We start from the raw sequence: 14,108 nt of genomic DNA, 5'->3' as shown, positions 1-14,108 counted from the left end.
GCTTATGCTAATTAGAGGTGCCAGAACTCTTAGATGTTGTTCATTTCAGAAATCCAATTTTAGTAACCCTTCAGCACCATCATTCCATTGTTGGAGTGGTAATGCAGAGTTCCTGAGTTACATAATGAATTACAAGTCAAAAGACCTATGGCTTTGTTGAAACTTCACTTTGAGAAAAATCACCTGTATCTAACGGGAATATTTGCAAGAAATATAAATTTGTGTTCCTTTAATGTAAGCAGGGGAAATAAAATTATTTAAAGTAAATTCCCCCAAATTAGGAAAGTAAGTTAGTTTACTGTACCTGCTTGTTGTTATATTCACTTTTGAAAAATGTTATCTCCATTCAGTCCCTGATTCTATAGTTTCCCGCAGGTTAAAACAGCTGCCTTTGTCTGTTTCAGCAACCAAAGAACTGGAGAACCCACAGGAGACAGCAGAGAAGGTTGGACTTGCAGCGCTTATTATTCAGGTCTGTTAAGACTTCTTCCTATGAGATCCTTTTGTATGGTACTAGAATAAATCCCGGTACTGAAGATATTCTCTGTCATTTTAGGACTTTAAAGGTTTACTCTTATCTGACTATCAGTTCAGCTGGGATCGTGTTTTCCAGAGTCGTGGAGACACAGGCGTCTTCCTACAATACACACATGCCCGCCTTCACAGGTGAGAAGGGGCTGTCCAGGAACTCAGACCACTCTGGCCTCTGGTGTGACCAAAGTCTCTGTTTTCTGGGTTTCTCCAGTATCTCGTATTTAAAGCTAATTAAAATGTAGTGGAACTCTTGTTACATTTGGCTCTTAGAGTTTTTTTAAGTATTTATTGAGTGCCTATTTAATGCTTTTATATATTTATATATATATAAAAACTTTATTTAGTCTTCAGAATAACCCTGCTAAAGAATATATTCCATTTTCAGATAAAGAAACAGCGCTAGGGAAAATTGAGACATCTGGTCAAACAACATTACATCAAGACTGTATTTTGAGATGGTGTTCATCACTTGTGACTCTGTGCCCTTGGACAACTAACTTCTTGTTTAATCCTTTGTTTTTAAACTTTTGATAACAGTTTGGAAGAGACTTTTGGATGTGGTTACCTTAATGACTTCAATACTTCTTGTTTACAAGAGCCACAGTCTGTTTCAATTCTCCAGCATCTTCTCAGGTATGAAAGTTTTCTAGTGTTAGCATGGCTGCTCCTGCTTCAAAAAATAACTCTCTCCTGACCACTGCCAGTGTGAATAGGCCAGTGTCTGGCTCCGGCCCCCCTCCTGTACACAGGACTTTACTGAAGGATGACCAAAGAGTGAATGACTGTCCTTGAAAGGCAGACAAAGGACATGCAGGAGGTCATTCCTTGGGTTTTAAAAATATTATCACTGCTTAATATTAAATGCCTAACATCCTCAAAATTATGAATAAAAATGGAAAGCCTGGTAAAAGTGTAGCATTTTATTTTTTATTTTAAAGATTTATTTATTCATGCATACAAGAACCAGGGTACAGGCCAGATGCGTGGGAGGGTGAGAGGATTCACCAGAGAGCGAGCAGGGAACAGAACAGGCAGAAGGACCGAAATACACTGCTGAGGGGAGCAGTGAGAGAGACAGGAGAGGTCTGCTGCGCCATGTGGGATTCTCGCCAGTGGCCTGGATCGAACCCATACTGCAGAGGCTGTGGACAGCTTCACAGCACTGCGCTCAACCGCCTGCGCCACCAGGGGAGGCCCAAAAGCATAGCATTTTAGATTTGAAAAGATACGTGTCTTTTTGCTGTAAAAAGCAAAGAAAAAAACCTGCCTTTTGTGCTGCCTCCTGAGTAAGTCCTTCATTTCCTCTTGTTTTCAGTTCACAACTTCAAATACATATCTACCTGATGCCCCACACTGGGCAAGAGACCACATCTCTCCGCTCTCTCAAGCATTCTTGGTATAGTCTTGTGACTGAAGAGATTAGTCTCTGGAAGGATATTCATGGTTAACAAGAAGGCAGTTTTCCCTGATTGCCACACAATGGTCACTGGATCTTTTCTGGGATCAAAGGAGGAATCACTGTATTCACATTTAGCTAATTTGTGAGGAAAATTAAGACAATGTGCTTTTGTTAGCATTGAAGGTAGACTCAGTTTTTCAGATTACATTCCTAAACATGGCTAGAGGTTTTATATAATTTGTACATAAGTTTAACAGCCATGATTTGAGTCTTTGCTTTGAGCTATATATAAGGGATATTGAGATGATTGAGAAATTCCAGCCATCAAAGAATTGATAAGAAAAATGTGTCTATATCTTCAAGTACTCAAGGCCTTTTTTCCTATCCATGCTACTTTTAATGACGTAACGTGAATCTTACATCCAAGATGTCTGCCTTACTATTTTAGCTCAGTAAAATAAGTGGAGTCTTCCCCTGGCAACTATCCCTGTCATTTTCTTTTAGGTTCGATGAGGTGCTTTATAGATCATCTCAGGACCTTCAACCCAGGCACATTGTCAGTTACCTTCTAACTCTAAGGTATCTTACCTTGCTATTTTAAGGTATGAATTGACATTTTTAGCCCTGCTCTAACAAAGGACCTTTCTTTCTTTTAAAGTTTTCCTATAAATAAGCCACTTGACCCAAAAAGTGATATGCTTTAAGTTACAAGAATTTTTGCTTCATCTTTCCAAACTAGCATTAATTCAGTGATATAAGAGGTGGTCACTACTGTCTAGTGAACAGGAACCAAAACCCTCATCATAGGTGGGTAAGTACAGCACATAAGAGTTATAATAGTGATGTAAGAGACAGTGTTTGGGCACTCAGCCCAGCCTTGAGAGATCAGAAAGGGCTTCTTAGAGAAAGGTGATAGATACTAATGAGGAGAAGCAAGGTGGCAGAGAAGGGGGAAAAAGCCAAAAGTTGAATGAGAACAAAGAAATTACAAGCATAGCTCTAGGAAGGATACAAAAGCATATACAGGCTGTTTTGCCATGTACTTAAAAGCATTTAGACTTCTTCTCAGGACAGTAGGATTCTCAAAAGGATCTTAAGCAGAAGCACAGAAAAATCGTCAGCAAGAGGGTAGAAAATGATTTGGGAGGCAAGTCAGTACGACTTCGATAAAATTTCATGGTAGCTTTTTTAGAAGTTTTGGGTAGAATTTAAGTTGACTTTCATGTAGCAACAGCTGTATCTTCCCATCAAGCTATTTAAAAGAAAATTTTAAATTTTCTTTTAAATTTTTTATTCAATATTTACTAAAATTAGAGATCTATTGGGGTTTTCTTAACTTCAACTTTTCTTCCCAAGATTGAAGAAAGATTCTTTTTCCTTTAAATTCTACTTAGCCATATAAAGGTGAAGAAGCCATAAAAGTCTTTTTAATATCACTTCATCATTAGAACCAGTATCCAAGGCATCATTTCTCTGGCACTCTGTTCTACTTGCTTCCACTCCTTAACAGAAAAGATGCTCTAAAGAAGAGTGGTCAGTGTGTTGTGCAGAACAGACAGGTAACTAGTTCCTACCCACCTCCTCACTACAGACACCATGCTAAAAGGTATAAAAATGTACCTTTTATCTTAATGCCCAAATGAGGAAAAACTAATAATTAGAAAGGCATCCCCCTATATTTACAAAACTAACAATGAACTCATAACCTTGAGAACAGTAGCTGAGCCAGGACCAAAACCTAAAGTTTGAGTTTAGTTTGTTTTACTTGTTATAGAAAAGCAGTGAATTCTAGTCTCAACTTTCCAATTTTAGGATATGTCCTTTAATAGCTCTAGGCTTTGATTTAAGTTGAGGGAGTAAGATTAAATATTAAGTTTCTAAACTGGAAACTACTGCTGGCCCTAACCGTAATTTTTCTCTTCCATTTGCAGTCATCTTGCAGCTGTGGCACACAAAACACTGCACATAAAGAACAGTCCCTCTGAAGTGGCAGGGGTATGTTTTATTAAATGTTCTCTGTATAAACTGTATCTGCACGTTGATAAAGTATATTTTATTGTACTTGTTTCGGTAACATGAGTATTGTGTGATCTGTTAATCAGTTCTGCTAGCCTCATCCAGCATTTCCATTCAGGTCTGCTGGCAACTACTACTTAGTCCTGTAAATGCTTCTAAAATAGCATCCTAATGTTCAATATAGCAAAATACTTTATAAACTCAGTAATTAGAATTGCACTAAACAATAAATGTTTAGATACTTTCCAACACAATACATTTTCCTATATCAAGTGTGAGTGATGGGTTCCCTTATCAGAAGCTATACTATAACACTGTCACTCCACAGCTCTTGAGTACTAGGAATTTCTTCTATTGTCTGAGCAAAACCCATGGGTACTTTGAGATATTGTTCCTATTTTAAATAAGAAGAAGTTAAAAATACTTTTAAGGTCATTCTTATTCACATATATAGCCAGCCTACTGGCGAACAGTTCATCATTCTTTGATTTATTTTGTAGGCCAGACTTCATCTTTTCAGAGCTGTCCGTTCTGTCCTAGCCAATGGAATGAAACTTCTTGGAATAACACCTGTATGTAGAATGTAATTTCTAATTAAAATGGCTTTTAAAATACTAGGTGAATTCTAGTTACCTATTCTTATGTGCATTGCTGTTTAGAATAGAATTTAAACTATTATTCTGTATCATAATCTCTACTAAGTGAATTTTCAAATTATTAAATATCCCTAAAAAGGAATCATCTGAGTTTCCCTCAGGGTCAGTAAGTACTTAAACAGACTTGTAAAACTATACTAAACCTTTTTAAAATTCATTGTGCTTTAACAGAGATAAAAGAGTAAACTTTAGATTAGATTTCTTAACAGTGTCATTCTCTCAGAAAGACTATTCTTAAAGCTAATATTTTCATCAAAAAAAATAAGGGGGAAAAACCTAAGTTTTCTTGTAATTATGGCTAGTTCTGAATAAATTTATTAAATAACGATCAGGATTATTTTTCCCAATAAGGTTGACGACTACTCCTAGGTGACAGATATTATGCTTATATTTTTGTAGATATATAAAGGTTACTCTCAATACGTGAATTCAGGATACATTTGAAGAGCAAGGAATTACACATACAGGTATCTCTATATTAGGATATTTTCATGGAAATTGGTTCATCAGTTAAGCTATATTTGAAATTTATTTCCTTCCTGTATCTGCACATTGTTAAGGTATATTTTATGGTACTTGTTTAGGTAACATGAGTATAATGTGACCTGTTTGATCAGTTCTGCTAGTAGCTTCATCCAGCATTTCCATTCAGGTCTGCTCTAATTTGTTCTGAATGTTGCTACTAGAACTCTTGTGAATACCAGTGACAGTCAATAAATATAAACCAAAGTTTCTCTAGTTGAACGAACATAGTGTTATATTGGCAAGTATGGTATACCCTCTTAGTCTGAGAAAAGATTCGTTTATACAGTCAGTCACACTTTTAATTAGCTTCCAGATTACTTTCTATTGAAAGTATTAAATTTCCTTAGAACAAATCAGCCAGGGAATAAAAATGTACAGTTGGGACATGTAAAATATGTCCCATATCCCCCTCCTCTTCTTGGGACAAACGTTCCCAAATCTGTGGTAGCCTCTCAATTTTTGAATCTTGAGTGAAATGATAGAGACAGTGACGATTAGAGCCCCATCCTTCGGAAAGCATCTCTCTAAGAAAACTGTTTATTAATTCAGCCTATACTCTGCAACCTAGAGTCCAATGAGCATGAATGCAGTCAGTCCTCTTAGCCCCAGCTGGCCTGTTTGTATTTTGCCTTATGTTCATATATATAAAATACAGAAATTGATCAACTTTCATATAAATAAATTAAGTTTATTGCTGAATTTTCCCATGAACATGATAGAAACGTTTTTTAAAAAACACTGAAATTTTACAACTGGTTGAGTCCCACAGTTAAACATACTTCATTAAAAAAAAGTACAAAAGTGACATTAGAAATTTTTGAAGATCTAACAGCAAAGGAATATGAACCCAGAGAATGGATGACACAAATACAGCACTTGAAGGGTTACTTGACCACCCAGAAATCACTGTCTGAGTTATGAAATAGATTCAGTTTGTAAGAACATTCAATTTGTTTCTGAGCCATGCTGCCTTTTCTTTGCCTCCCTTTTGTAAGAAAAGGACTAGGTCTTTACTGCCACTGAGACAAAATACTGTATGTGAATTGTTGAGCAAGGAGGGTTCAGCTTCTCTGGTACAAGAGATCAGTTAGCACAGAAATGGCTTTGGCACTTTAAATCTTAACATTGTCCCAAACCGTGTTACTTGAATATCGTGGCGTCACATGATTTTTTTTTTTTAAACGCCATATCTCCATACTTTGTATGTACATTTTTATATACAATAATAAAATTCCTTCATTCTCAAACAGGTCACATTAAATCTTTGTAGCAAGTCACTCAGTTTTCTTCTTACTGCTTATGCCACACAGTTAATTTGGTGTTTTTATTTAAGCTATCTTCTGGGATTGACTTAAGGCTCTAGTTTAATGCAAATAGATTAGTCTTAAGAACTTTAAGAATCTTCAAGACTGACATACACCAATGACTCTCTCTTTTGATGAAGCTGTTTCTCCTTGTTGGATGGATGTCGTGTCTTGTCTGGGTAATCCATAAAGATATATAGAAATACATACGAGAAGTGTACCCAAAGCAAAGTTGAGTGCTGAAAAGGAAAAAAAAGAAATCTGCATTGTGTCCTTAATTAAGACCAACATGTTAAAGATCAATTTGAAATTTTGAAAAATTTGAGTTGTGGAGTTAGATCGTCAATACTGGCTATACACTTGCCAAGAATACAAATTTCCCTTTATACTGATTAAAAGAAAATACAGTGGAATGTGGCTTTTCCATTGTTGTAGAAACCTGTGAACATGTAGAGTAAAAACGTAGTCGAGCAAAACACAGGTGACTGAAGGTTAATAGAGACAGTGACAATTAGTGCATGCTTTACTAAGTAAAATTCCATTTTCTAAACTACCCTTGTCTTTTTTACCTTAATTCAAAAAATGAGGACACAGCTTAAAAATGGCAGGCAGAGAAATGACATCAAGCTGTAATTTTAGTTCACCTCTAACTAGGAAAGATTAGCTTCGCCTAATTAATTTCCTTGACCATCAGTAAGTACACTGAGCAAAAAGCACTTCATACTGTTCCCAAATATTCCTTAAGATCAGAGGCGTAAGGATTTGTTGAGCACAGGATGGATTCAAACTCCAATTAAAAGCTTACCCAAATCAGGTAAGAAAAGCATCTAAAGCACGGTAAGTAGTTATTAGCCTTTTATATAATACTATGTGCCAGGGACTATTCTAAGAACCTCACCTCAAACAACCCTATCTCAGGTGATTTTATCATTCTCATTCCCCAGGTGAAGAAACTGAGACACAGGTTAAGTAACTTCCCCAAGGTTGCACAGGTAATAAATGGTACACACAACATTTGAACCATAAAATGATTTTCTAAGATTTCTATAAGGTTGGTGTCCCTCTATTTGCATTTATAGTAAGAGTCAATTTTAAAATGACATGTAATATAGGTTAGGTCTTTTTTTACTTATGTCAACTTTAATTCATGCATTACTAATGGTACAACTTATCAATAAGAAAATGATTATTATAGCATAAAAGCACCCTGAAATGTTAAGTCAACATCACTGTTTAAATAATATTACAAGGACTGGCAGAGCAGTGGTGACAGAATGTCAACTATAGTAACATTAGATGAAACTTACCTTCATAGGGCCTCCCCGGTGGCACAGCGGTTGAGCGCTGGGTTGCGAAGCTGCCTGCAGCCTCTGCAGCGCCGGTTCGATTCCCAGCTGCTCCCCGGCCACCAGAGGAGGGTCCCACATGGCGCGCAGACCTCTCCTGCTGCCCGCTGCTCCCCTCAGCAGTGTACTTCGGTCCTGCTCTGGCTCTGGTGAATTCTCTCACCCTCCCGCGCTTCTGACTGTACCCAGTGCTTGTATAAATAAGAAAATTTAGATTGTAGTTTCATAACCAACTCACACCCCATGTCCAAAACAGGAAGTTATAAACTATAAGGAGTAAATGAAAGCTCTTCTGCCCTTTCCTCAAAACAAAGTCTATATAGTTTACACTGCTGAAAGTAATCATTTTCTAAAATCCTGTACTTATTACCTTGTGTTCTAATCACACTATATTCACCTTGACCTTGTTTCTAATACCTAGGGAAGAGAGAGGCCTGGCTGCAGAAGCACTGTCTCTAAAGGGCAAAATTGCTAAATAGACACTTCTCCAAAGACAACATACAGATAGCCAACAGACACATAAAAAACTCATCATCATGGAAATGCATATCAGAACCACACTTCTCACACCTATAACAGTAGTACACATCAAAAAGACCAAAAACAAGTGTTGGCAAGGTTGTGGAGAAAAAGGAAACCACCTACTGGTGGGAATGTAGACTGCTCCAACCCCTATGGAATACAGTATGGAAGTTTCTCAAAATACTAAAAATAGATCTACCATATGACCCAGCAGTTCCACTCCTAGGTATCTACCAAAGAATGCAGAAACACTTATTTGAAGGGATGTAAGTATACACACACATACCTGTATTCGCTTCAGCACTATTTATAATAGTTTAGCTATAGAAACAGCGTAAGTGCTGTTTAGAAAACATGGATTCTAAAAAAGTGGTGTATATATACACAATGGAATACTCATCTATTAAAAAAAAAGATGAACTCTTGCCACATGCAACAGCATGGGTGGAACTTGAGGGAATTATGCTAAGTGAAATAATTCAGAAGGGGATAGATGATTACAATCATGTGGAATATAAAGAAAAACAGGAACAGAAGAACACCAAAATAACCCCTAGAACTCTGACTACAGAAGTGGGAGAGATATGGGAACAGCAGATTATGGTGGAGAATTAATGATACTTTGATGGTAGATGATGGTAATATACACCTGAAGAAGCATGACCCTGTACCCCTACATCAGATACAGTGTTGTAAACTAATGTCTCAATAAAAACAATCTTTTAAAATATCTCCAGCAACTAAGTAGCCCCCTTACTTTTCATATAACCATTACCCCTCAGCTTAAGCCTAAGCCCATTTAAACCTAAATACTGCTGACCCACATTTCCACAAGAAATGGGGTATAGTCAGAGGCGTGGGAGGGTGAGAGAAATCACCAGAGACAGAGCGGGGAGCAAAACAGGCAGACGGACCAAAGACACTACTGAGGGGAGCAGCAGGCAAGGCAGGAGAGGTCTGCCGCGCCATGTGGGTTTCTCCCTGGCCAGTTGGGAATCATACCTATGTTGCAGAGGTTGCAGACAGTTTCACAGTGCGGCGCTCAACCCGCTGCACCACCAGGGAGGCCCCCATCTTTGGATTTCTAGGAATTTCCATCAACACTACAACCAACTGCTATATTTAATAAAAGATGAATTCAGAAGGTCATGTTAAAAACTTAAGACATACTTATCTGCAATCCAAACAGCATCACTGAAGCGATGGTAGAAAGGACAATGGCTGCTGCTGCAGAAAAACCTTTCATGATGTTGTCTGTGTACTTGACCACAACTGAAGTGTAGAGGCCTCCAACACTTGCAAAAACTTGATTCAGAAAGAAAGAAAATCGTAACACTCACATGAAACATTATGATGGTGAGGTAATTTTCATCCCCAAGAGATGTCATAGTAATTTACCCACAAAAATACTATTTTCCTTAGAAGCAGCCATCTGAGAGAGTTTATCCTAAAATTGCATAGTAGTTTCTACAAAACATCATTTTTCAGATGCCCAAAGGGCTACATGGTCTACTACTAAACTGTACACATTTATTGCTAACACATTAGATACTTCTGATTGTGAAGGCAAAATTGCTTTGGGATAGCTGTGCCACAGAAGTAAGTCAATAAAACCAAAATTACAATTCAAACTGATGTTCACAATATCAAAGGAGCAATTTCAAAATGCTATAAAGGCTTAAAATGGACATCAACCTTAAAAAAAAAAAATCTACCCAGAACTTTTAATTCCTGGATACTTACAGATGACAACCCAGACATAATACGTATAACCATAGAAAAATCCTTTTTCTTTAACTTCTTCTCCATCAGACAAGTAGACGCCAACTAATGTCACAACAATCCCTGATAGATACATCTGAATGTTTCTCACCCAAAGGGAAGTGTCTGAACTCTTTAAAACTTTTTCAAAATACACTCCTGAAAGAAAATTGGACATGCAAATATGAAATAATTATTGGAAATTAATTTTAAGTAATCTAGAGAACATTTAAGTACATGCATATTATGTTGGTTGTCACACACTGCATAACGAATACACCAATTTGTATTATAAAGAACATAGAATTAAATAAAAAGGAACTTTCTAATCTACACTGACAGGAGACTTAAATTACTGTTAAGAACAGTTTGTGCCGGGCCTCACTGGTGGCGCAGCGGGTTGAGTGCAGCACTGCGGGTTGAGTGCAGTGCTGTGAAGCCGTGCACAGCCTCTGTAGCGCGGGTTCCATTCCCAGCCAGCCATGGAGATTCCCACATGGCGCGGCAGACCTCTCCTGCCTTGCCTGCTGCTCCCCTCAGCAGTGTCTTCTATCTGCCTGTTCTGCTCCCCGCTCTGTCTCTGGTGAATCCTCTCACCCTCCCGTGCCTCTGTCCTGTACCCCAGTTCTTGTATAAATAAATAAATCTTTAAAAAAATTAAAAAAAAAGGTTCTGGGCCTCCCCGGTGGTGCAGCATTTAAGTGCTGGGTTGCAAAGTGGCCCACAGCCTCTGCAGCACTGGTTCGATCCCCGGCTGCCAGGCGAGGGTCCCGCATGGTGTGCAGACCTCTTCTGCCGCCCGCTGTTCCCCTCAGCAGTGTATTTCATCAGTCTGCCTGTTCTGTTCCCTGCTCTGGTGAATTCTTTCACCCTCCCGTGCTTCTGACTGTACCCAGTGCTTGTATAAATAAAATTGTTTAAGAAAAAAAAAATTTTGCTTCATTAAAAAAAAGGTTTTGCCTTTTACTAAAGGCAGAACATAAATCACAGTAACATAAATAGCAGTAAGATAAATCACAAAAGTTGTTTTAATGCCAATAAAAACTTTCTTTGGCAAGTTACACCCCTGTAATAGATGATTAGTAATGAAAACGCCTAACTTTGCAGAATAATCTATGTAACCACCACTTGGGATTTTTTTTTTCTCACACAACTAAAAACGTAAATAGAATTTGCTGAGTTAAGTCATTTTTCTTTAACACTGGCTTCCACAAGCCACGTTCACAGACAATTTTCAAAGGACTGTGAGCTCCCAAACTGATAGTAAGTTTTGTGTGTATGTGCATTTCTCTGGGCTTGAGAATCCATTTTTTTCCCCAAATACTCCAAAGGAGCACAGGATTCCCCTAATAAAGTTACCACATTTCGCCTGAGGATAGGACTATAAATGCATACTCAAAATGAATGTATGGGTTAGCAAGGACATTAATTATATATTAATATAAATACTACTGTAATACCAGTAACTAACAATTCTAATGAAAAACAAGACTATTTTCGGTGAACCTATGGGGAAAGACCCAGAAAATAAAAACAAACCTGGTTATTTCTATTTCACCTTATATTTTACTATTCAAAGCATAGAGGGAAACTGTTTATTGAGAGGCTGCACTAATAGAATGTTAGACATAAACATCTAATCATTCAAAAATTGTATTAAAAGTCAAATATATTCTTCTTCAGATAACTCAATTTGTTTCTAATTTGATGGTTCCTAACAAATTTTAGCATGATACTATCATTAAGTTTATTATTAAAATGGAATTGTCCTCCTTACCAAATCTTTCTTAAGAGCAGTATTTCATCTCCACATCCTGCCTGTTTCTTAGCCAAAAACAGAATCCTAATTCTTGAAATAGTACAAATAAGATAAGTAATAAAGATATACAGCTATCACTAATACTCTTTTTACTAAGAAAAACTTTCAGTTTCTTCTCGTTGGAAGTACTTTTAGAATATATTTCATTTCTTATTGTTACATTTAACATTCACACTTTGTCTCTTAGGTCAGTGGAGGACCACTTCTCCCTACACAATTCCAGACTTCCATGTTTGTTTGACGTTAGTGGTTTTGGTTCTTACCCCTTCTTTTTTTGGCTGTTAACTTTTATTTGTTAGGTTTCTAGGTACTCTCCACCCATCCCTTCACATCCCTACTCCATGGTTCCTAAACTTTTGAAGCAGGAGAAAGATTTGAGATTACCAGAGAAAAACAGACCAAGCCTATAACTAAACCCTTGAAGCAGCAGAATTTAGTCTGAGGATAGTGTCAGTTCCAAGAAAATGAAAAAGCATCTGAGTTTCTGATGGCTAATTTCTTCCATTTTTTTCAGAGGTCTGTTTGCATTACTTTTTGGATTCTTGGCTGGATAAAGGATGGTCAAGGATGACAGAGTATATTCTTAGATAACTCCAAGTGTGAATGACTGAGATCCAAACTCAGTGAATCACTACCAGGCACTCACTGGAAAACAGCTAATAAAACTCTTAAGAAGATGAAACTTTAATGGGAATCAAATTATAGTAATAAAATGAGATAAACTAAATCTCTAAAGTTTGACTTTTTGAACAAACATTTTGACAATAAGTCCTTTTATGATTTACCTGCAAATCCTGAGCACAATACAGCAATAGCTATAGCGCCAAACCCGAACAATGGGTTCTGTTCCACCTGCAACAGTTTTCAAAAAGTTATTTTCAGTGACTAATAAATAGGATTCATCTGGGAGAACAAATGAATACAAAAATCAGTTACAGTTCTTCTGAAGGTATGTACTATATCAGATAAAGCTATTGTACAGAGTAAGATAGAACCAAACAAAAGACCATCCCATAGTGTAATCAAAGCACTTAAGTTAAGCAACGAATTTTCCATAGTCACCTTGTCTCCTTGACTGCCACCCACCTAACTCAAGCCCCCAATCATGGAAAAGGTAACAATTTATTTCTAATCACCTACAGAATGAAGTAGATTAGGATTTCCTACTTTTTAAAATTTCCATCAAATACTAATAACTGCCATGCACCAGACATGCTGTTATGTACGAAATGAATGAAGATAAAAGACGATACACAGCTGGGTGGGACTGAGAGCTATCATAATACTGTGCATACATATATATGGACCCCAGTCTATCATTTCACCTTTATTTCCTCTTTCTCCCCTAAATTAATCTTTATGAGCTTTCATCAGAAATGAATACTAGCTCAATAGTAACCCTGAAACAGTGGGTTAAGATACATTTCTATAATCACAGATACCTTGTTCAAAACTAATGGCCTGATACAAAGTATTACTTTATGTGAACTACTGAGAGAGAAAAGGCTTGGTCTAAAATCTCCATATGGGGACCCTGCCTGGTGGCCTAGGGTTAAGTCTCAGCTCACTATCACCACCCTGGCCCACCATACTGACCTGGCTTCCATCTCCAACCAGGGAGCTACCCACATAGCACAGCAGAATCCTGTCTCGCCTCCTGCTCCCCTTAGTGTATTTCACTGGGTCTGCCTGCTCTGCTCCCACTCTGTCTCTGGTGAATCCTCTCTTCCCCCCTTACTCCTCCTACACTCTGGTCTTCACCAGAGTAGTTCTTCTATACAAGATAAAATCTTTTTAAAAAAAATAAAAGTTTCTGTGAAGGAAAAAGGAGATACAGAACAAGTGGGTTTGCAAAGGATAGTCCCTGGACCAGACAGCAGCACCAGCACCTGGGAACTTGTTAGAAATCAAAATTGACAAGGCCCCTCCAGACCTACTGAATCATAAACTCCGGAGGGACAGGGCCCAGCAATCTATTTAACCTTCCATGATTATGATATACAATAAAGTTTGAGAACCACTGCTATAGACTACTGTGGACAAATATGGATTGTTTCTAACAAGTTACAAGGCTGGTACAAATATGACAAAAAATAATGGTGTGTAATGTCCCCTATGCCAACAATTGCTAGGAAGTTCAAGCTACTAAAAATAAGTATCTGATACTCTTGGCTTGCTTTTCTGCCCATCTATAATTATGAAAAATAATAAACACTACCCTGGACT

At 37.5% G+C, this 14,108-nt stretch overlaps 2 protein-coding genes across 18 annotated transcripts in view; one reads left to right on the top strand and one right to left on the bottom strand.

Annotated features, from left to right (window-relative positions):
* RARS2 (arginyl-tRNA synthetase 2, mitochondrial) overlaps positions 1-14,108 on the top strand; it is a 75,525-nt gene that overhangs the window by 53,148 nt on the left and 8,269 nt on the right. For 5 of the 17 annotated variants that reach the window (XR_008553272.1, XR_008553271.1, XR_008553270.1 and 2 more), the window contains 8 exons: positions 405-472; positions 557-666; positions 1,072-1,167; positions 2,438-2,512; positions 3,865-3,928; positions 4,450-4,521; positions 5,005-7,426; positions 12,397-12,831. Coding sequence is in view for 6 of the 17 variants with exons in the window: in XM_037520073.2 (XP_037375970.1) it covers positions 405-472; positions 557-666; positions 1,072-1,167; positions 2,438-2,512; positions 3,865-3,928; positions 4,450-4,521; positions 5,005-5,049 (530 nt within the window). In the remaining 11 variants the exon portion in view is untranslated. The other 12 variants (XR_005126880.2, XR_008553274.1, XR_005126881.2 and 9 more) reach the window with 12 other exon arrangements.
* The window catches only part of SLC35A1 (solute carrier family 35 member A1), a 33,853-nt gene continuing 24,609 nt past the window's right edge, over positions 4,865-14,108 (bottom strand). Inside the window, exons 5-8 of the mRNA XM_037520077.2 lie at positions 12,668-12,734; positions 10,046-10,222; positions 9,473-9,607; positions 4,865-6,673 (exon numbers count right to left, since the gene is read on the bottom strand). Coding sequence (XP_037375974.1) covers positions 6,534-6,673; positions 9,473-9,607; positions 10,046-10,222; positions 12,668-12,734 — 519 coding nt within the window. The 3' untranslated portion in view covers positions 4,865-6,533. The remainder of the gene's footprint in view (positions 6,674-9,472; positions 9,608-10,045; positions 10,223-12,667; positions 12,735-14,108) is intronic.

This window comes from Talpa occidentalis, unplaced genomic scaffold, assembly GCF_014898055.3.
Source record: "Talpa occidentalis isolate TD23 unplaced genomic scaffold, MPIMG_talOcc4v2.1 talOcc4.2, whole genome shotgun sequence".
NCBI classification, from domain to species: domain Eukaryota; kingdom Metazoa; phylum Chordata; class Mammalia; order Eulipotyphla; family Talpidae; genus Talpa; species Talpa occidentalis.
This window is presented reverse-complemented; position numbering and strand designations above follow the sequence as displayed.